This window comes from Heloderma suspectum, chromosome 5 (assembly GCF_057233095.1).
Source record: "Heloderma suspectum isolate Gila_16-S chromosome 5, 16-S_ref, whole genome shotgun sequence".
Lineage (NCBI taxonomy): Eukaryota > Metazoa > Chordata > Lepidosauria > Squamata > Helodermatidae > Heloderma > Heloderma suspectum.
Window position 1 is genome coordinate 59,668,835 of NC_139462.1, and position 20,634 is coordinate 59,689,468.

At 40.8% G+C, this 20,634-nt stretch overlaps 1 protein-coding gene across 11 annotated transcripts; it reads left to right on the forward strand.

Annotated features, from left to right (window-relative positions):
• Positions 1–3,723: 3,723 nt before the first annotated feature.
• ELMOD2 (ELMO domain containing 2) lies at positions 3,724–20,332 on the forward strand. 11 transcript variants are annotated; one of them, XR_014792080.1, is made up of 10 exons: positions 3,724–3,981; positions 5,667–5,814; positions 6,968–6,996; positions 7,969–8,066; positions 11,380–11,509; positions 12,625–12,758; positions 13,076–13,144; positions 13,817–13,950; positions 15,192–16,626; positions 16,859–17,141. XR_014792080.1 is itself a non-coding variant. In XM_084856120.1 (9 exons), the coding sequence occupies exons 1-9, from the start codon at positions 3,937–3,939 to the stop codon at positions 15,338–15,340; spliced, it is 936 nt and encodes a 311-aa protein (XP_084712246.1). In that variant the 5' UTR covers positions 3,724–3,936; the 3' UTR covers positions 15,341–17,141. The 11 variants fall into 11 exon arrangements, 4 of the variants coding, with proteins under 4 accessions (XP_084712246.1, XP_084712248.1, XP_084712247.1 ...); XR_014792084.1 differs by lacking the exons at positions 3,724–3,981; positions 16,859–17,141 and adding exons at positions 4,121–4,260; positions 19,763–20,332 and having other exon boundaries at positions 15,192–15,518; XR_014792082.1 differs by lacking the exons at positions 3,724–3,981; positions 16,859–17,141 and adding exons at positions 4,121–4,207; positions 19,763–20,332 and having other exon boundaries at positions 15,192–15,518.
• The last annotated feature ends 302 nt before the right edge of the window (positions 20,333–20,634 follow it).

A 20,634-nucleotide genomic window follows, 5' to 3' on the forward strand; every position in this document is an offset into this window, starting at 1 on the left:
TTCATCTCAATTAGGCGAGGTGATGATGTTGCACAACTCAGAACGTTGTGGGCAATTTTCCTGCCCCCCCCCCCTCTCGGCGCGCTAGGCTAACAGCTACTTCTTCGGCCTTACACTCTCACGCTCCCACGCTTTGTTAAAAGCCAGACTGTCCTGCAACATTTTTCTAATAAACAGCCTCAGATCTTGTTCTTTTTTTCCTCTCAGCTCGACCTTGAGCTTTTTGCTGTTTTCTCTCTCTATTCTGAATCTTTTTAAAAAAACCTTTTTCCTTCTTTGTTTGACATACATCTCAAGGGGGTGCAAGGTTTGCTTTCCCCACCACCCATAGCCTCCCTCCTAAATTGAAGACAGACACAATTAGGGAATGGGAATTGGTCAGTGAGTAAGGGGTCTCACTGGCCGACACAAGAGGATTTTACACACCACGCACTTTGCTACTGGCCTGGGCACCCGGATGGTCAACGGTATGCATCAGAAACCGCAGTAGCCACTCACACAATCATCATTCTCTCTACTGCATCCATATGTCCCTGCCACCCACTTTTCCCACTTTTTACCAGAGCGGAAAACGGCTTCCCCAGCTTCCTCAGCTTCCTACTGAGTACTGGCGTGCTGGGTACTGGCGCCCACTCGGGGGTGTGATCAGGCCCCCCTTCTACCCGCAAGGAGTAGGTTCTTTTGTATACGTATACCACCAACACTGACCTTCTTCATAAGGCGGGGCCCTCTTTTTTCTGCCCAGTGGCCTTTCTCCCTAAAGGCGGGGCCCTCTTTTTCCCATATACTTGCCTTTCTCCTGAAGGCTTCCAATGTGGATTTCAACTCAATTGCAGCTGTGATACAGGCAGGGCTCAAGTTCCTTCCTCTGCTTCCCAAGGTTCTCTTGCCGCTCGCTGCCGTTTGGGCGATCCCGGTGCAGGCTTTCTCCCATTCACTCGACAAAAAGGTCGGTGGCGCCAAGAAAGGGAGGCATGCGCCGAGCTCGTCCTCCTGGTGCGGCGATCAAGAGCAGGCAACTGCCACCTGTCTGGCTCAGAGCCTGCCACATCCGAGTCACGGCACCATTTATGTTGCAGAACCCAGAGTCAGAGAGACCACGGAGTGAAGGAAAAAGAGATTCTTTATTTAACGCGTGGGCTTAAGGCTGGAATCATTTCCAAAGAGCCAGAAGCCCCGATTTACATTAGCACATTGGTTTTATAGACATTGTGACACATATGAAACGGCTCCTCCTCTCCCTCCCACGTGGGGTTGCAATCCTCAACATTTCTTCTCTTAGCACTATTGTTTATAATACAAGAACTGAGTTATAGGGTAGCCATGATAAGGAGAGAACAGAAGAGAACGGCAGAGAGCAAGATATACAACTGTATGACCTTTGACAAGATAAGGAATTCCTGTGTCTCGTCAGCTTACAACAATATATTCAAGGGAGAAAGAGCTCAGCAAGAACATGAAGCATGAGACTGCATGAGGCTACTTAGTCTGACCCCCGATATGGCTGCTACAAGTGTAACATGTGAATATAGTGTGAGATATGATCCTTGCATGTCCTTTCCCCACCACACAGAAAGAGCAAGGATTAGGGCCCTTGTACTGCATTTCTGCCATTAGAAAGGTGGTGTGAGGTCCTGATAGTTCTGCTCCCCATCTGTGCATTCCATCCCCACCCCTCCCAAAGTATCTGAGGGTCAAATTTCATGTTACTGTAAAGATGTAGCTAGGTTCTTTCATTTGTACTCAAAAGTAAGCCCATGGGACCTCATATGGCTCAAGACCCTGGACTGGTGGGTAGGGGGCCTTTAACCCTTTCCCCTATGATAGCAATTTACATTGCAACTACAATTTTCTTAAATCCGTTCTGTGTTTCAGTTTGTCAGGCGTCTTTTGTTTCGTTGTCCACTCATAGACAGAACCATATCTTTTCTACAAGCATTTCATTCATTTCAAATGCACATTTGTGCATTTGCATGTATGCACACGTGTGCAAGTGCACATTTGCACAAATTCCCTGCATAAGTAAAAAAACTAGACTGTAAGTCTGGTTATTGGAACATTTAAACTGTGGCGGTTTTGAGGCTCATTGCATCACTCCCACATAGTTACATGTGACAGGAGATTTTGATTTGTCTCACTTGGAAGTTCCTGTTCCAGGCCATATTATAAAATACAGACTGTTGCCTGAAAGAAGCACAAGAACATGGTCTGTGGAGGTTTATTACATCACCCCCATATAATAATGTGTGACTGGTGAATTTGGTTGGTTTAGCTCACTTTGAAGTTAGAAGTGAAGTTGAAGTTTGGCTCACTGTTAGAGCAATGCGACAATGGAACCAATTACCTAGGGAGGTAGTGGGCTCTCCCACACTGGAGGCGTTCAAGACGAGGCTGGACAGCCAGCTGTCAGGGATGCTCTGACCTGGATTCCTGCATTGAGCAGGGGGTTGGACTCGATGGCCTTGTAGGCCCCTTCCAACCCTACTATTCTATTATTCTAAGTTGGCATTCTGAACCATTTTCCAGAATATGGACTATTGCCTGGAATGGGTATCTGAAAGTAGTTTCTGTGGACATTTTGTGGTTTATTGCATCCATCCGATGTAAATATGTGTGATAGGTGAATCTGGTTGATTTGGCTCAGCTGGAAGTTGCTGTTCCGGGCCATTTTCCAGAATATGGACCATTGCCTGGAATGGGTATCTGAATGTAGTTTCTGTAGGTGTTTTGTGACTTATTACATCCATCCCATTATAATTATGTATGACTGATAAATTTGGTTGAGTTGGCTCACTTGGAAGGTGCTGTCTTGGGCCTTTCTTTGAGAATGCCGACTATTGCCTGGAACGGGTACCTGTACATGGTTTCTGTGGAAGTTTTATAGCTTAATGCATCCTTCCCGTGTAGATATACGTGAGTGGTGAATTTGGTTGATTCAGGTCACTTCAAAGTTGCCATTCCAGGCTGTTTCCTGAAATGTCGATTATTGCCTAGCTAGAATGGATATTGTCACATGGCTTCTGTGGAGGTTTTCTGGCACACTGCATCCCTCTCATGCAGTCACACGTGACTGGTGAAGTTGGTTGGGTCAGCTCATTTGGAAGTGCCTGTTCCCAGCCATTTTTTTAATAATATGGACTATTGCCCAGAACAGATACCTGAGCATAGTTTCTGTGGAAGTTTTGTGGCTTACTGTACCACTCCCATGTACTTACGTGTGACTGGTGAATTTGGTTGATTTGGCTTATTTAGGAAGTGACGGTTCTGGGCCACTTCATTCGGTTCCAGATGTGTTCTGGGCATTAGGGGGTTAAAAATATAATTTTTTTCAAGGGTTTCTGTCCTAAAATATTGTTCTCAGGTGTCTCTAACACATGCCATAGTACAGGGCATAATTTTTGTTTAAAGGGGACGCGTTCTGTTCCGGCTTTTGCACCGTCCCCACCTGGAGCCTCCCTTGCATCTCTCCTCTAATTCTACACCTTATCCAGGTTGTTGTTGTTTTTTAAACCCCTCTTCAGGAGGATCCCTCGCGCCTTTCGTCTTCCCACTCCTGGCTGAGGAAACGTTGCCTCAACCTCCTCATCTCCACACTCTGGATGAAAGAACACCGACGAGCGAACGTGACTGTCACCAACAGTCTCCCTCGCGCGCGCCCCTTTTAAAATATACATACCGCCCCGCCCTCCCGTATTAAAAAGCAGGCGGCAGCCTCCTGCTGCCAGAGCGGCGTCTTAACAGACGGGCGACAAGACTGGATCGCCACGCCCCCTTTACCAGCGCGTCCGCAGTCGTTGCCTTGGTGACAAACGGCGGCCATCCACATCCTTTCCACGCCGGCGGTGACAGCCCCGCCCGCTCGCTGAACGGGCAAAACGGAAAACAGGCCCATTTTTTGGCCCTCGCAGGCTGCCCTGTTTTTTTCGGACGGCCGCCATGGAGGCCGAGGCCGACGCGTCCGCTTACGTCGTTTCTAGAGAGGTGGGGGGGGGGAAGAGGAGAGAAGGTGGGAAACGGGCGGTTCATTCAAAGACGGCGAGAGGACAGTTAAATACCACCTCCTCCTGCGCCTGGGGCCTCCTCCCTCACTTCCGGGTCTGTGTGGCGGCCACTTCCTGTTAGGGTGGGCGGGATCTGCTGGCGAAGGTGACGTGAGGCCGTTGCCAGCCCTCCTGGGCATTCGCTGGGATGATGTGACCAGAGCTTGGTACCGCTTAAACGGGGGAAGGGGCGGCGGGAGACCGTGCAGGGCAGGGGGCGGTAAGAGGACCCTGGGAAATGGGGCGGTGGGGGTAATGCCGCGTACTGGCGCGGCCCCTTTCAAATTCAGCTGCGACGCCGTGGCCTAATATTAGCTTCCGGGATCAGGCACACTTCGGAAGTGGGGAGGGAGAAAAAGAGGGCGTCTTGTGGTTGCGTGCACCAAAACGGGTTTTTTTCTAATGCTGAGATGACTTCCCGAAACTATTGCTGTTTTAGATACCGCGAAAATGTTTAGATGTTGGCCAGAAACAAGCCAACAAAACGTTGCACTTCGGTGCTTTTTAAAAATACATTTATTTATCTGCCCTGAAAAAAGCAAGAAAATATGAGTGAAATTCCAATAATGAGAGTAACTCGTGACAAATAAATTTGCCCTTTAAAAGTACTGTTGTGTTAAGATTTCTGTAACAATTAGTAGGGGGAATTAGGATCTTTTAGAATATTTATATACTGCCCTTTAAACAGTTCCCTGGATGGTGCACAAAATACATAAATAAAATGATAAAATCCGTATGAAGTCAAACCATGTGTTAAACTGGCAGTATAGTCTAGTAATTAAGGTTGCAATCCTATACCCGTTTCCTTGGAAATAAGCCTCATTAAACATGCCGAAACTTGCTTTTGAGTAGACATGTATAATAGGATTGTGCTGTAAAAGCAGCAGATCAAAATGGCCCAAACTCAGAAATTAAAAAGCCTGGGAGAACAAGAAAACTGTAATTATATTCACACTTACCTGGAAGTAAGACTTATTGAATGCAATAAGATTTACTTATGAGGACCGTGCTGGCTTAGTGGTTAAGATGCTGAACTGCAGACTGAAAGGTCGGCAGGTCAGCAGTTTGAGACCCGAGTGCTGCGTGACGGAGTGAGTTCCCGTCTTCAGTCCCAGCTTCTGCCAACCTAGCAGTTCGAAAGCAAGAAATTGCAAGTAGATAAATAGGTACCGCCTCGGCCGGAAAGGTAACAGCGCTCCGTGCACCTCAGTGTTCAGTCATGCCGGCCACATGACCACGGAAGCGTCTTCGGACAGCGCTGGCTCTTCGGCTTAGAAACGGGGATGAGCACCGCACCCTAGAGTCGGACACAACTGGTTGGGGACACCTTTACCTTTTTAGATATGCATAGGGTTCTACTGTTAAATCTCATTGCTTTAAGAAGATCTTTAACTTAAGAAGAAACATTAACTTTGGGTAGAATATGCCCTTAGTTTAACTGCTGGAAACACGTAGAACTGGGATTTAGGGTTTGCAGTCCTATCCCGTGCACATTTTCTTGCAGAATTTACACTGATCGCAGTGGGACCTGACTGAGCATAGGACTAGGTTGCCCATAAGCTCTAGTATATGAACCAGGTTTTACGCTGTTAGTTATATTAACTCACTTTTTTGTGATTTTTGTAGAAAATGATTGTACACTTATGGAGGTATCTGTATAGAAATATCTTTCGATTTTGGTTAAAATGGTTTCTAAGACAGCTCACTGGAAAATGTGAACTGCAGCGTATCTGTGATGGCTCAAGGAAAAGTGCAGAAAGGACATTAAAAATAGGTAATACATGTGAAATATACAAGAATGCATATTGTTATATTTTAAGGTGCAATCCTATGCACATTTAGACAGGAAAAAAGTCTTACAATTTCCAGCGTTCCCCAGCCAGCACTCTGGGAGTTGTAGGACTTTTTTCCATCTAAACATGCATAGGATTGCACCCTTAATCTCTAAAGTTAATTTATCAACCACAGGTTAAGAGATAATACGAAAAAATTTGCACCTTCCATAAAGGTTTGCCAGTCTTTAAATAATAATGTCCTTTTATTATTTTTGTGGGGTGAGGTTGATACAAACAAGATAGGTGATTCAACACAGGAGAGAGCTGACACTACACAGTGCAATATTATATCATTTTTTTTTAACAGTGTCTCTCTTCACCATGTTGGTTATGACAGTAGTAGTTTAGAACCCTGTCCAGCTACTCTGTCTACCTGTTTTTCTTCTTCAGACTCCTCCCTCTGGGTTTATCTTTTCTCATTTTTTTAGGCTTCCATCTGTCACCCTCATACCCCTTTCTCTTTTCATTGGCTGCCTCTTTGTGTCCTAGGTCTTGCTTTTGTAGGTCCCATGGTTCTTTGTCTCCTTTCCTATGCTTTGTTGTCTTTTCTGCCTCTCCCTTCAATCTGGTCAGCCAATGGCAGCCAGATACTCATCTTCCTGTCCTGTTCTTCTCTGGCATTAGGCATCTCTCAGTGAGTCACTCCCACAGATTTTGTCACCATCATCACAGAATTCCTTATTACATTACTATACAGATGTGCAGAAAAGTCTCTTGATTTTGAAATATTATGAAGTCAGAGTTGTTGGATCTTTATTTTTTGTGAAAATGAAGTGTGGTCTTAATATGTTCTTGAAAAGTTCCCATGTTGATGCTTGATAATGCAATAATATGAATTTAAATAAGATACAAAATAGTGTTTTCATAGCTCTGTCTGTGTGGAAGTGGCTAAAAATGCTACTGTAGAAAATATTTTACTTCATTCTTGCTAGTTTTTCTTTGGTTTTTAGTTGATGGTTAACATGTTTTTAACGCTGCATGGAGGTCTTAAACCATTGTCACAATCATATTTACTAATTTATTTCCTACAACGTATGAAATGTAAATTTTATGAACTCTTTGAATAACTCATAGGTATTTATCTTATTACAGAGTACTCATTGGAATCATCAAAGTGTAAGGTAGGATATCTTTAACATTATGGCCAGGATCTAAAGATGCGACCAAGGGCTTGTGTATATCAAGCAGGATTTTTGCCTATTGTTTTTTTGCTTTGAAAACCTCCATGGCACATCCAAACTGCTTTTGAAACTCACACTCATTTCAAAATCAATTAGTTGCCTTCATGGGTGTGTGTGTGTGTGTGCTCTATGAGAAACATACATCCCAAACGTACAGAACTAGTTGTTCTGTTTGGATCCTGCCCTTAGAAGTCAACATTTTCCTTTGCAGAGGCTTTGTATTTTTTTTTCAGAAGAGGTCTTCAAAACATTGTACTCAGGTGGGCATGCTTCTGAGTTAACATGGATAGGATTGGGTTGCATGTTTTTCAGCAGAGTGCTTTGAAGATATACCAGTAATCTAAGGCATGTAAGAAAATTGCTTTGCCATTGGCCACATTCACACATAACAATAAGCCAGAATTACTGGCTTGTCCTTGTTTACTGTGAATGAACAGTCTGCTGTGCATGAGCTCGTTTGATCCTCCCTTCGCTTGAGCAGATAAACAAACCAGAAACTATGGGTGGTAGGTACCATCCTAGAGGTTTCTTTCTTTCTTTCTTTCTTTCTTTCTTTCTTTCTTTCTTTCTTTCACAGAGAACAGAATGCCTTGTCAAAGAAGGTGGCTGCTATGAAATGTGAATGCAAGAAAGAATGCATTTTTTCAGAGCTACTGTTTTATACATAAGTGAACTAATGCATATTTAATTGAACAATTAATTGATTAAAACTTAGGATAAATCAGTTGAGTTCTTTAATTGGATAACAGCTATTATCATCATTATTATCATTATTTTAATACATTTGGTACTAACAATGGGTAGATCTTTCTTTTTTCACAGTCTTGGGACATTCTCTGTACAGTAATGGGGATTATCAATAGATGGTATGTTGACTCTAAAACAGTTTGATATTTTACTTGTATTTATCAGGCTTTACAAAATGCTGTATGTGCCACTGAAGATGAAGTGGAAAAACGTGTCGCACTAATCATACAAGAAAAAAAGATTAATATACAGAAAGATACAAGGTAGGTCTGCTACTATCTCTGTAACATTTTCTTTGAGACCAGCAGTTGTGTTTTGTTGTTGGATACTTTTTGGTATATCAATCTTTATAAAACGCTGAAAAAGTCTGCAATTAATGTATCCTGGGTGATCTAGACGTTCTGGCTGGTAAAACTTCAGCTTAAGCCTTAAGACATCTGCTTAAGACATTGTAATTTTAAATATGTGTTAATATTAGCATAAATAGAACGTGATCTGGACAGGGTCCATCTTCGCTGAAATCAACAGTATTTCTGCTATTGTCTTCCGTGTTATCTGTGTTGTTTTAGATTAATAGTAGTTACTGTGTACCATTCTAATATATCTGAAGAAGTGAGTACCAAACTCTTGGATACATTAGAAAGTTTGTCAAAACTTGATAGAATAATGTCTGCATATCACAGTTCTTCTAACTATAGCCCTGGCTTTACTAGTATTTTGGTTCTCAGGGATTTGTGAGTGGTAATATTCTAACCTAGAGGTGGCAACTAATGCACTCTCAGAATTGGTCTATATTCTGCACAGTGATCTAGTGACTGATACACTGCAACTTCAAATTATTCAAAAGACTTTGGGCATCCAAAGCATTAAAGAAGATAAGGGGGAGTGATATTTACAAAGGGCTGCAATGACATAAGGAATATCACTCCACCCCCCCCCCCTTATTGGCTGTGGGCAGGGGCTTAGTGGATTTGCTCCCACTCTTTTCCTGAATGCAACACCAAGTGGTGGGGCAGAGCTGAACCAGATGTGGGAGGTATGTATGGAATGCTGTTACAGGCATGTGTCCCTCCCTTCCCATCAGTGTAAGGTAAAGCTGCAACCCCTTCCCCTAGATGCCAGTAGTGTGGGATTTTTGTGAACTGCCCAGAGAGTTTTGGCTATTGGGCGGTATAGAAATGAAATGAAATGAAATGAAATAAATAAGTTGGTCACCATTCATGGGTATGATGATGGGCACAGTTCCCAGTATGATAATGGGCAAGGTTCCCCTCACTCCCATCTCGTTCCATGCTACTGGTGGTGGATATGTTGCTGGTGGTAGTGATTTAGGGTAGTCTTGGCTTCTCTAGTTCGGTAGGTACAGTGTTGGTAGGGATTGGTTTTGAAGTGCAGTGTATCTTTTGTGTACACCCTGAAGTGATGGAGAGGTGGCTTATGAGTGTGAGGGAAGCTGGGAGGGAGGGGAGCCACTCTTCAGGCATTGCTTTCTTGGTTGACCCTGAATGCTTAGGCATCCTTAATGGTGTCTGGCAATGAAAAACATGCATCAGCCATGAGGCTAAGCTGAGGTTCAGAGCCAGACTTGGGTTGAAAGAGTAAGGGAGATACCAGAAGGTGATGCCAACTAGGTCATATCTTTGGCAGTAAGTATCCGCACTGTAGAAAGAGAGAAGATCGGCTAAGGTATCCAGTTGCAGATATTAAAGTTTGGGTTAATGTGGTCCTTATTTCAATCCATGTCTTCTTTGTGGGTATGAGAACAGCCTGTGAATCCGAGAATGCAAGCCCTCATGGTATTTGAAAATACTTCAGATAGTATGATCCTTTCTCTGGGCAGTATCTGCCCACACACTAGCAGGAACTATGGTTGGCACAATGGGAAGCTAGCAGCTCCTGAAACAATTGGAAGTGTATGTTTCCATTAGTATCCAGGCTTGCTTTAGGAAGCACTAGTTCGTGTTGTACTAGCAGTTGGTCCCATGGGCACAACAGGTGCAGTGGCAGTATTGGATGCTGCACCATATCTGTAGATTCATACAGTTTGATATTTTCAGTCCTTCAGACTCTACCAATGAATACTGTCAAGAATGGGTTAATAGAGTAGGAGCCATAAGGGCCACTGGGGTAGTCACATATGCAGCAGCCACCTGGAGGTTTATTGTTTTTAGCTGGTTCAAGGTCATGATTTGTCTGGCTAATTGGGAAAATGATAACAGCTGTGCTTGGTGGGAAGATGCAACCTCTTTGGAGGGTGGAGTGGGTTGTCCCAGGCCTGGGTTTGGATTGGGTGCCTAGAATCTGCCTTGGCTTGCTAGGGCTGGGCAATAAAAGGAGGGCTGGAGAAGGCGTGGGTGTCTCTTCTTGGCCCTGATGGTACTAGGGTGTGCTGCTGGTCACTGGCTATCCTGGGAGGCCCATACTTTGGTATGTATGGGATAGACTAGCTAGCTTTATTGTTTTGCTCTTGGGAGTGTGTGCCTTGGTGTTTGGCATTTCTGCTTTTGTTTAGTTTTGAACCTTGCTTGTAATTTCCTGTACAACCTACCACCTCTCCCCTGCTTCTTCCTCTTTGCCCTTTTTCCTTTAATAAACTTTTATCCAACCTTCAGTTGGTGTGGTCTTCCTGAATAACTTCAGTGCTAAATACAGTACCTGTTGGCCTGGGAGGGAGCTACTGGGTTAATTTGGGGGAAATTGAGGCCGAGTTTGGCCCGGTCTACCTTGCAGGGTTGTTGGGGTTAAAACCAGCAATCCTTCACAAATACTATAATACTATTTCTTTCATTAATGTAGCAGGGAAAGTCCTGGTTCCTTTGTGTATTTTTTAAGATGTACATGACAGCTTATTTTACAGTACAGATGAACATAGGCTTGGTTCAGATGTAAAGGCCAAACTATGGTTTTTGGCTATTGTGATAGTGCCTCAGGCTCCTGTGGATTGTGTCTCTCACTTCTTGGTTCAGAAAAAACATAGTTTATCATTACATTTGAATTGGGTGGGGGAAAACTGTGGTTTATGCAAGCTTTAGTTGGTTTCCAATTCCGGTTTGAAGGCAAACCATGATTTCCCTGAACCGGAAAGTGAGGAACGTAATCGGAATGTGGAAGAGGGAAGGAGTGTATGAGCTTGTAGGCACAGTCACAACAGCCAAACCATAGACTGGATATTATATGTGAACTGAGTTTATGGTATCCTTTACTACAATGGTCAACCAATGTTGATTTCAGACTTCAGTAGGTGAGACTTCGGTCAGAGAGCATGTGAGCATAACGTTTTGTGGCCATTATTAAGGTCTTAGTTGAAAGGGTGCAACTGAACTAATTCTTCTTAAATACACAGTTTAATTCTGCAGTACTTAAAGCCTGTGTTAAAGTACTAACTCAGTAGGCACAGAATTGGAACACTCTAAACAATCTTTGTTGTAGTTGTTGGAACGGCAAGTTTGGTGGTCTGGGAAATCAAAGTTGTATATTACACTTCAATCCATACTAGCAGAAACAAGTGTTTTCCATTTTAATTGCAGATGAAAGCGATGTTACTTAAATTCTCCGTGTGTTGTCCATGTATTATAGGTTTGCCTTGAAGCTGCAGTTGTGTTTGCTGCAGATATCTGGTTGCAAGAAACTTTATTTGGCTGTAGAAGAGCTGAGAAAACATCCATATAACGCAGACAATAAAGAACATGAGGAACAACTAATGGAGGTGAAAATGATTGATTTTAAGTGCCTCTTTGTTATGTACTTAACAAGTCCAAATTTGTGACTCCATCATCATAACTAACACATTTGTTTTTGATCTACTGAAGCTGCACACCTCTGATTAGCCTGGGCAGCGGCAATGCAGTAAGGCCACTGCTTCACTACCTGTTGCCAGTGATGTAGGTTTATAAAGTTATGAATAGCATGGAAAGAGTGTGTAGAGCGAGTTGTCTCTCATAATATTACCAAAGTGCAAGGTCGCCTACTGAAATTGATTGAACATTAACTCAGGAACAGGCAAAAGAAAGTACTTCACACAATATAATTAATTTATGGAATTAATTACCATGGGATATGGTGATGCCTTTAAAAAGGATTAGACAGATCCATGGACAGATGAAGTATAAATGGCTGTTTGTTACCCATGTAATTTAAAAATTACAGCCCCCATGTTCAGTGGTAGTATGTCTTTAATTATTGGGGACATACAACAGGGAATGGCTTTGTTACCATGCCCTGTTTGTGAGCTCTCAGAGATATCTGGCTGACTGGTATTGGAGAGAAAGTGCTGGACTAGATACGCTGATTAAATCTGGCATTCTTTATGGCATTGTACTGCTGGCCAACAGTCTGGGAAGCCAGTGTGGCCTTGGTGGGTTGCGCCCGACATTTGTTAGGAAAGTGTTATAAAACAGTTGGTTGTGAGCTCATATGCCTCGATGAAAGTTCAGCATTTCATCCAGTACTTACATGAAGCTCCTAAGTGGGTTGCCATACTCAATTTGATAGGGGGAGCGAAACTGTGCATATAAGCCTACTCTTTTTGCTAAAATGAATAGGGAGTCTGGTGGGCAGAATAGCTCTATGCCTACAACAGAGTGTCTGATCAGTATGACAGATTTTTTTGTTTAGGTTAACGCGACCAGAAAGGAAAACATTCCTCTTTAATACATTTCTGTGACTGTTTCAGGATACTTATGTAAATGGTTGATAGGATGTTTGTCTTTTTTTTAAGTGTGGCATTGTGATTGCATCCGATTCTTTGAGACTTGTATTAATACCTCAGTATGAGGTTAGGAAAATATTGATAATTCTGTTAACAGAGGCATATTTATACAGCTTTGGAATTTGTTGATGCCCCATGAAAAACTGAAGGCTAGAATCACGAAGCAGTGGTGTGACATTGGTTTCCAAGGTGATGACCCTAAAACAGACTTCAGAGGAATGGGCATGCTGGGATTAACTAATCTTCTGTAAGTCAGAATACTTTTCCGTGATGTTTCTATGTAATAATGGGTATACTTTTGCTGATGTAAGTGGGTATTGAGGAGAGAAGTGAGCTAATGCATATTGGATTCAGTATTCAAAATCCAAGATGACAATCTATTTCAAAAGCTATTATCTTAGTGTTCATGACATAAACTCAGTTAATTACACTAGAGAGCAGCTGTCTAGGCAATGCAACGGTTATTATGTGAATGTTCTGAAATAGCTATAATTTTTATCACAGCTAGCATAAGTAGTCTTTTGTAAACTGAAGTAATTACTTTGTGTTTATATATGTTTTCAGATATTTTAGTAAAAATTATCCACGTGAAGCTCGTCAAATTCTTTCTCATTCAAATAATCCAAAACTGGGGTAAGCTACTTCTTAATAAAGCTATTGTCATAATTAGCTCTTAAAGTTGAAAAAACAGACCTGTCCATAAAAGTTACTTTAGTTCCCAATAAATCAGAACACAGTTATCCTCTGATTTAATGGGATGGGTGGGAGAATATTTGTGAGAATAAGACTGTAAGTTAAAAAGATATCAAATATAGACATACATTTTCTTTATAAGTTAGTCTTGTGTTTGTCTCCTCTCCCTTCTCTGGTCTACAGCTAGATGGCCTATTGGTGTCATGCACCCTGACAAAACTCTCCTTCTCTTTTCCCTTACTTCCCCTGAGGGTTGATCAGGGCTTTGTGTGTATTTATTTGCAGTATTTTTATATTCCCTTTCATATTGAATACATGCAAAGCATTTCACATAAACGAGTTTAAAGTCAGAATTAGAATGAAAAACTATTAATGAAAAGCTGTCAACGTAGAATGCTAGACATTGCAGTATTGCCAAAGCTAACAACTTATACATTGAATGAATATATGTATGTATAATCCACAACTTTGGTAATATTTTAAAGATGTCAAGGCTGTTAAAAGCACCATTAAGGGGGCTGGTTCAGTACAACTTTGGTAAACATGATATTAATAGTGTTTAAAGTGCAGAGGCTCAATTTCTTTAGTGGTAAGAATGTACGTATGTTGCAGATATTCCTATGCAATAGTTGGGATCAATTTGACAGAGATGGCTTATAGCTTATTAAAGAATGGCTTTTTAAAAACTCACTTCTACAACCTGGTTCCTGGTGTACCACAACTGAAAGACTTCCATCAGTTTTATTGTGAGTATCTGCAAGTATCTTTTGTAGCTTCTGTACTTTAGGTGGCTGCTCTTCCTGAACCTGGAGGCAAATGGTTCTAACTATTGTATGAAGTGTTAAAAGTGTTGTAGTTGCAGAAAGTCTGGAAAAGACAATGTAGTATGTTTGCTGAAAATTATGTTGAAATCTACCTGGAGCCTGTCAGTGCTATCTCATCCCCAAGGTGGGGTTTCAACACACTTTCAGTAAACATAACATACTTCTCTATAGATGAAGGCTGAGTTTCTATGGGATGATGCATACATTACTTTCCAGAAGAAGAAAGATAAATAATCAAGCCTTCTGCCACCTATATTAGTCTCCAAAAGACTGGAGCAGGCTTGTTTTCTTCCAGAAGAAACAGTTGCAGAACTTCCTTCCAGAATCTGCTTACCCCCACAGTCCACCATAGAGAAAACCCCACTTTGGATTATGATGCTCCACACCCACTGTAGCCTTCTTTGATGTCAGCATACTCATTCTGTATGAGTGTGCTCTTCTTTGAGCAGAAAAGTTAGTTGGCTCCATATGCCTGCTTGTGAGGAAAAGCAAGAAGATAGACAAAAGCTGGAGAAAGAAGTCTCTCCAGCTGTGGCCTGTGCTAGTTTGTTCTCCTTTCTGGAAATAATACAAGTTTGCCCTAAAAAATATGAACAAACCATGATGGAACAAAGGATTGTTAAATACTGCCTACTTGTTTTATAGCTTTAACATATGTGTGCATCTTTGTTGCATGCAAATAGTGTATGTTGGATTCAGATAAATGTACACCTATGGGGGCTGGTGGAAGTTGACTTTCCTGTTCCCTGAAAAGCCCTTTGAAGGTCAGAGGACCCTGCTGAATGAAGTGGGCTATGGAATGGGGAACTGAGGAGTAAAGGGGAGTTCCTAAAAATCAGGCAGAGGCAACCTTCATGAGGTTTCAGAGGGGCTTTCAGGGGACAAGGGGGCAGGGACGTCTTCCCCCATCGGTCCACTTACATGTATATTTATCTGGATCCAACTAAAGATTAATGTTCAATAATACAAGCCTTTAAAAAATATGAAATACCCCTGGAGGTGCCTAAATATTTGGGTATGTCTAATGTTGTTCTTTTGATTTTAGTCAGTGTATTTGGAGAATCAAGCAAAAGTAGTTTTAATAATGGATACAGTTTTTGAAATGTTGCCTCTAGGTAATATGTTCTTTCAACAAATGCTTTGGGTTTTTTTGGTCCTCACAGGTTATTTGGCTTATGAGTTTGACAAATTTTGGTTTGAAGAAAAACCCGAAAGTATTATGTACTTCAACCAGCATAGAGAGAAGTTTCATGAAAAGGTCAAAAGACACCTCCTGGATTATGACGTAGTCCTTGCCTTAAATGAAAAATAGTAATGTGCAGTCCTTTGGGTTCTGCACATAAAAATTATGCACTTGACTGGAATTCTTATATTTAACCAAAAACTTCATTTAATGATCAAAGTTTTATACAACTATTTTTTTTATTAAAAAATCAATAGAGAGCTTGGACAATCAAGGCTTATTTAGGACTCTACACTATTCGCTAAAGGTAAGAACGTCTTAAATTCAAAGATCCTCATTGGATCACAAGACCTCACAACTTTATACACCTGGTAGAAGGTGAAAAGTTTCTTGGGCTGCATCATACTGTCTAGCAATAGTGTTTTTTTTCCAAATTTGACTTTGTTTAGTTTACAGCAAGAGGTGTTGTGATGTTTCCTGAATAGAAATAGCTTTTGGTTTAGATTTGTATGTTAGGTTGTATGTTTTGTTACACATCTGTGAAGAAGACACACAAAAAGGTTAAATTATTTGGATGTATGAGAACGATCTTCACTTGTGTTTATGTAAGCTTATTGCATAATGGTTCTGGTTTAGTTGATCTTTTTTGTGGTAGTATGTAGCTAGAAATTGCCATATTAAAGCTTCCTTTTTAAATGAGTCTTTGCAAGGTACCATAGCCATTTTATGCTAAACAAATTTCCCCTTTTATTATATTTATTTAAGGCTATGCAGTTGCCTTCATGTTTCAACTATTGACCTATCATTTTTCTTTGTCAGCTAACAAACTGACAGCTGACACAGAAGCTTCAGAATAGTGGAGCTTAAAATATTTAAGAGGATAATCAGCATTAACGGAATTCTTTCTTCTATACATTTCTTTCATGTACTGAGGAAGGCGAGTTAGATAGCATATTCCCAGACAATCTAGGCAGTAGGATTTATCACCAGTTGAAAGTCTAAGCCTTGTATAAAATGTTTCTAAATAAGCTTGGCTTGTAGCTAGCCTCATGTTCATATATATGTGTGTTTTGTGGGTGGGGTGATCATTCAAATCTTTTTTTAAAGTGCCTTTGATTTACTGCATTGAGCCTCATCCATGAGGCTTTGGAGCTGGCACTGGCTGAACCGTTTCTAGCACATACTGGCTGCTCTTATGAGAACTGATATCAGAATTGGGCAAAATTCATACTTCCTCTTGCCAATAGATAATTGACTTACTAATTATATTGCCATTGAGGAAAAATTAAGAGCACAGGAGGAGAACATCTGAAGAAGAAAAAACACATACAATTCTACATGGGACGTTGGGGCCAAACTAATTAGCAATTGCATGAATAGCTTTTAAATAGTGTATTGCAGGTGTGGGGGGGGCAGTCCAAATCAGGACCCTGGAATAGGGGGTAAGGGGCTTCACTATGGTCCTACTTTGGATTGGGGAGCCCAGTCCTACTATGTGCATTACAAAAAAAGCTCCCATTAGACTGAACGTGAGCTTTTTTCCAATGTAACTACTAAGCACAGGGGGAATGGGATGGATGAACAGACAAATTGAACCACAGTGGTGGAATGACACAAAGGGCATGAGCCTTCCTACACCCATACCAGGGTCCTGATCTACATTGGGTCCCTTGTGCTTGTAATTTACTTTTTAAAAGCTTTTAATGCATAGTTTTAAAAAAAGCAACATTGAAGACATCTAATTTTGGGGAGAGTTTAATATCTTATTGTACTGTTGTAATAAAATGCTTTTCAGAATCCCTTTCCCCTGGGGGACAGGGTATGCCCTGGCAGAGAGATAGAGCGGTTGGTGAAGGGTTTAGTTTCAATATCTTTATCTATTTTTATACATGTTCAGTATTTGTGCAATAAAATATTCTTGCAAGAAAAATTTTTTATGTGCAAAATGTGTTGGGCATAATCCTTAAGTCTAAATGGCATAGATGCTCCCCTTGAGATCTGTGTGCAGGGACAGCCCTACTTCCTTCTCTGAATTGGGCAGGAACAATGTCATAGAGAAAATGGAGAAGCTCATATACCTGGTTTTATATGAGCACTGGTTCATGGTATCAGAATCTACACAAAAGTAATTCTTGGCTAAAACTGTTGTAAATAAGATAAGCATTCCCTTTTTTCATGGTGTGGAGGTAGTGATCACACATTCAGTTCCATTTGCGTTTTCCCTTGAAATGGCTTAATTGGAAACAAAGAATTTTTTAATAAAAAGTTCCAGGTAGCTCTTTCAAAACTACTTTCACTAAATTATATGCATCAGGAATACTATAAGCGGAAAATTCCCAAGTGTTTATATCAGGGTATTGCTTCTTTATCACTTAGTACTAAACCAGAATCACAGGAAGCTCTATTCTTCTACACATTCTTGCATAAAAATCAATTGTGTAACATTTTTTCAACATGAACTATAGCACCCACACTGCCTTAATTATTCCCTCAATCTGCCTTTTGGATTTACCGGCACACTTGGTTTTGTGAGGATTGGATATGCTGAATCAGTCCATCTGAGGCCTGACAAACTTCATTTGGATGTTATTTGGCTCACAATCTGTAAGAAATGTTATGGGTTTACCTTTTCTTGTCTAGTGTTGAGAAACATAAAGAAGACTGACATCAGATTAGAAATTCCGCCAACTTTTAATGTTTTAAAATTTTAATTCTGAAATGGCAATTTGGTCATGCAGGGATTCATAGTTAGGTAACCTTCACAGCCAAAATGAGCAGTTACCATGACCTTGCCTCTCTCCCAACTTAGAGGCAAGGCAGGTGCTTTACTGTGATGTACTGCTGAGCTTCAGCTATGCTTAGAGGGCATCCATATGATGACTGCAGGAACAATCCTACCCAAGCTCAGGAGAAGGGGGTTCATTATGAAGACGAATGAGTTTGTAGACCTGTTCCGACATTTTCTGTGAAGGCCCCTAGCACATTATGCAGGGCATGGCATCACCAGAGGGTGTTGAGGCCTTAGATATTTGATAACCTGATGGCTGGTTCTGGTATGTCTGGATACTGGTTTGTTTCGGAGTATGCCAAGGCAAAACCTCAAATCTGCAACGTCCTTAATGTATTTTACCTGAAAATTACTTTATGTATAATCCTTGAGCATTCCTATGTTAAAAAGATCAATGTTTAACAACAGAATACACAAAAATAGTTTTAACTTTGGTTTGTTGCTTTAACTATTTAAGTGGCAGGCTAGACCAGATTATAAAAAATCTACTTGTTTTTTTTAAAGCCCTAAATAAAACATCAGATGAAAATGATTATCGGTAAAGCACAAGGTGATACAATAACATATCCAGTTTCAGTCAGTGTTCATGGTGCTAATAATTATACTTGGCAGTCTTTATTGAGTAGATTTCTAGAGTTTGCAAGATGCCAGTTGTGTTGTAAACATTTTGAAATTTTTACTGCCAAATTGAATGATTTGTATCTTCCTATTGAGTGTATTAATGATGTAAAGAAACATTCCTTAATTTTAGATAGCTAGGTAGTCCTACGTGGATGTAATGTTCAGGTATAATTTTTTAAAAATGAATACGTTCTCTCATCCTTAAGCTGCATCCTATACACACTATCTGGGAATACGTTCCATTGAATGTGTAGGATTGCACTTTCAATTTTTTTAAAACTTTTAAATGCAATAGTCTGCTTCAAATATAATTTCAGACAGATTACACCATTATTTATTGGACTTGGAATGAGCCATGAGCCGCTCTCCTCCCTTTTCTAGCTTCAACAAATCTTTCCTGGTCTCAACTACTTTTCTGGGACATCCAAAGCATCCTGTCCCCCGTTCCCCCCCCCCCCCGCCCATACCAGGGTTTGAACCTGGGTTGGAGGGAACCCTTAAACCACGGTTTCCTAGTGGCGAAATTGGATTAAATAATGTAAGAAAGCTTTACTGAAGCTAGTTGCATGAGGGAAGGGTGAGCAGAAACTGCATGGGTCTGTGGCTTCTTCCCAGTCTGATAAAACCTAGGTTAATCAGAGTGATGTGATCACATCTGAACTGGGCCAATGTGTTTCAATAGGTGTGTATACATACTTGTCCATTTCCTTTTAAGAATTCATCTAGACTACCAGTTGGGCCACTTAATGGTATAGTCTTGTGCTGAGAAAACATAATAAGCTTGATGGTAGGTAGGAATATTTTGTAAAAGTAAAAAGGATTTACGATTTAATACAATATTGCATTGTGACAATCCTAAGACAATATACTAGTAGATCTGCACATTTTCTACAAACAAACTCTTCAGTTCACCTTGACGGAGTAAGGGCTGGTTCCTTCTTCAAGGAGTTGTGTACATGACCAAATAGAGAAATGTTAATGTGAACATGGGTGGGGAGGGTAGATGGAAATAAATGTAGTCATTTCCATTATCACTGTATCTGGAAAGTGCACTGTGATCACAGAAATTATTGTGGCTATCTGCATACTCCCCCTTCACGTCGTCATAAACACAGCTTATGAACCTGTGTTTATGTTCACAGGGAGGACAAATCCAGCTGCTTACATGTAAGTTCCTTTTATAATAATTGTGTTTTGAATCGCATGAATGGGACATTAAGTTAGACTAACATTGGATACAACTGTAGGTGTCCGAATTCATCAGGCTATTTACTTCTGTTGCTACCGATGGATCATCTTAAAAGTATTCAGAAGGTAGAAATAAAGACCACATGATCCTAAAGATAATGGACTCCTCTTTTAAAGCAAGCTGTTTCTTTCGCTATCTAAATTATTACGTGTCAAAGCTGTCATAGTTACAGTTGTAAGGTTTAGTAGCCTGTTTTGCTAACTGTTGTTTCTAATCCTTATGATTTGCACTTGTACTAGTTTAATTTAGTGGTGGGTTAAAGTTCTCTTTCTGTTGCTACTTGATGTGTGCCCCTTTCCACTGTATGGAACAGTTGTGGACAGTGACTTGTAAACCTTTTTGGAGCAAGACAATTGTTCACTACTAAATGTGTATTCTTATCACATTATGGAAGCAATACAATGTGATCCTTGTTTTAGGAGTGGGGTGAGAATGTTAATAAAGATGAAGTTGACCAGAAACTATTTTTTCTTGGTGATGTGCGTCATATCGATACTTCTCATTTTCCCTGTTGCTTGGTTCTAACATTAGAAGAGTGCAGCATGGTTTTATTTCCTTCTCTGACTTGTTTTCTACTTTACAACCATTCTAAGGCTCCAATAAAGTTCAGACGTAAGATTCCAACTGTAGTAGTAGGTGTGGGAAAATAAGATAAAGCATAGTTTATGTAATTTCTGTTTATATGAGCAGCAGTAGCCCAAGGAATAAAGTCGGCGTATGAGTGAATACTTAACCCCTCGAATAAATTCTTCTACAGGCAAAGTT

Bases quoted from the DNA above. Each gene is read 5' to 3' on its own strand.
- ELMOD2 (XM_084856120.1), top strand. From the start codon at position 3,937: ATGGAGGCCGAGGCCGACGCGTCCGCTTACGTCGTTTCTAGAGAG. The intron at 8,067-11,379 runs GTAGGTCTGCTA...CATGTATTATAG, and splicing joins AATATACAGAAAGATACAAG to GTTTGCCTTGAAGCTGCAGT. The intron at 11,510-12,624 runs GTGAAAATGATT...ATATTTATACAG, and splicing joins ATGAGGAACAACTAATGGAG to CTTTGGAATTTGTTGATGCC.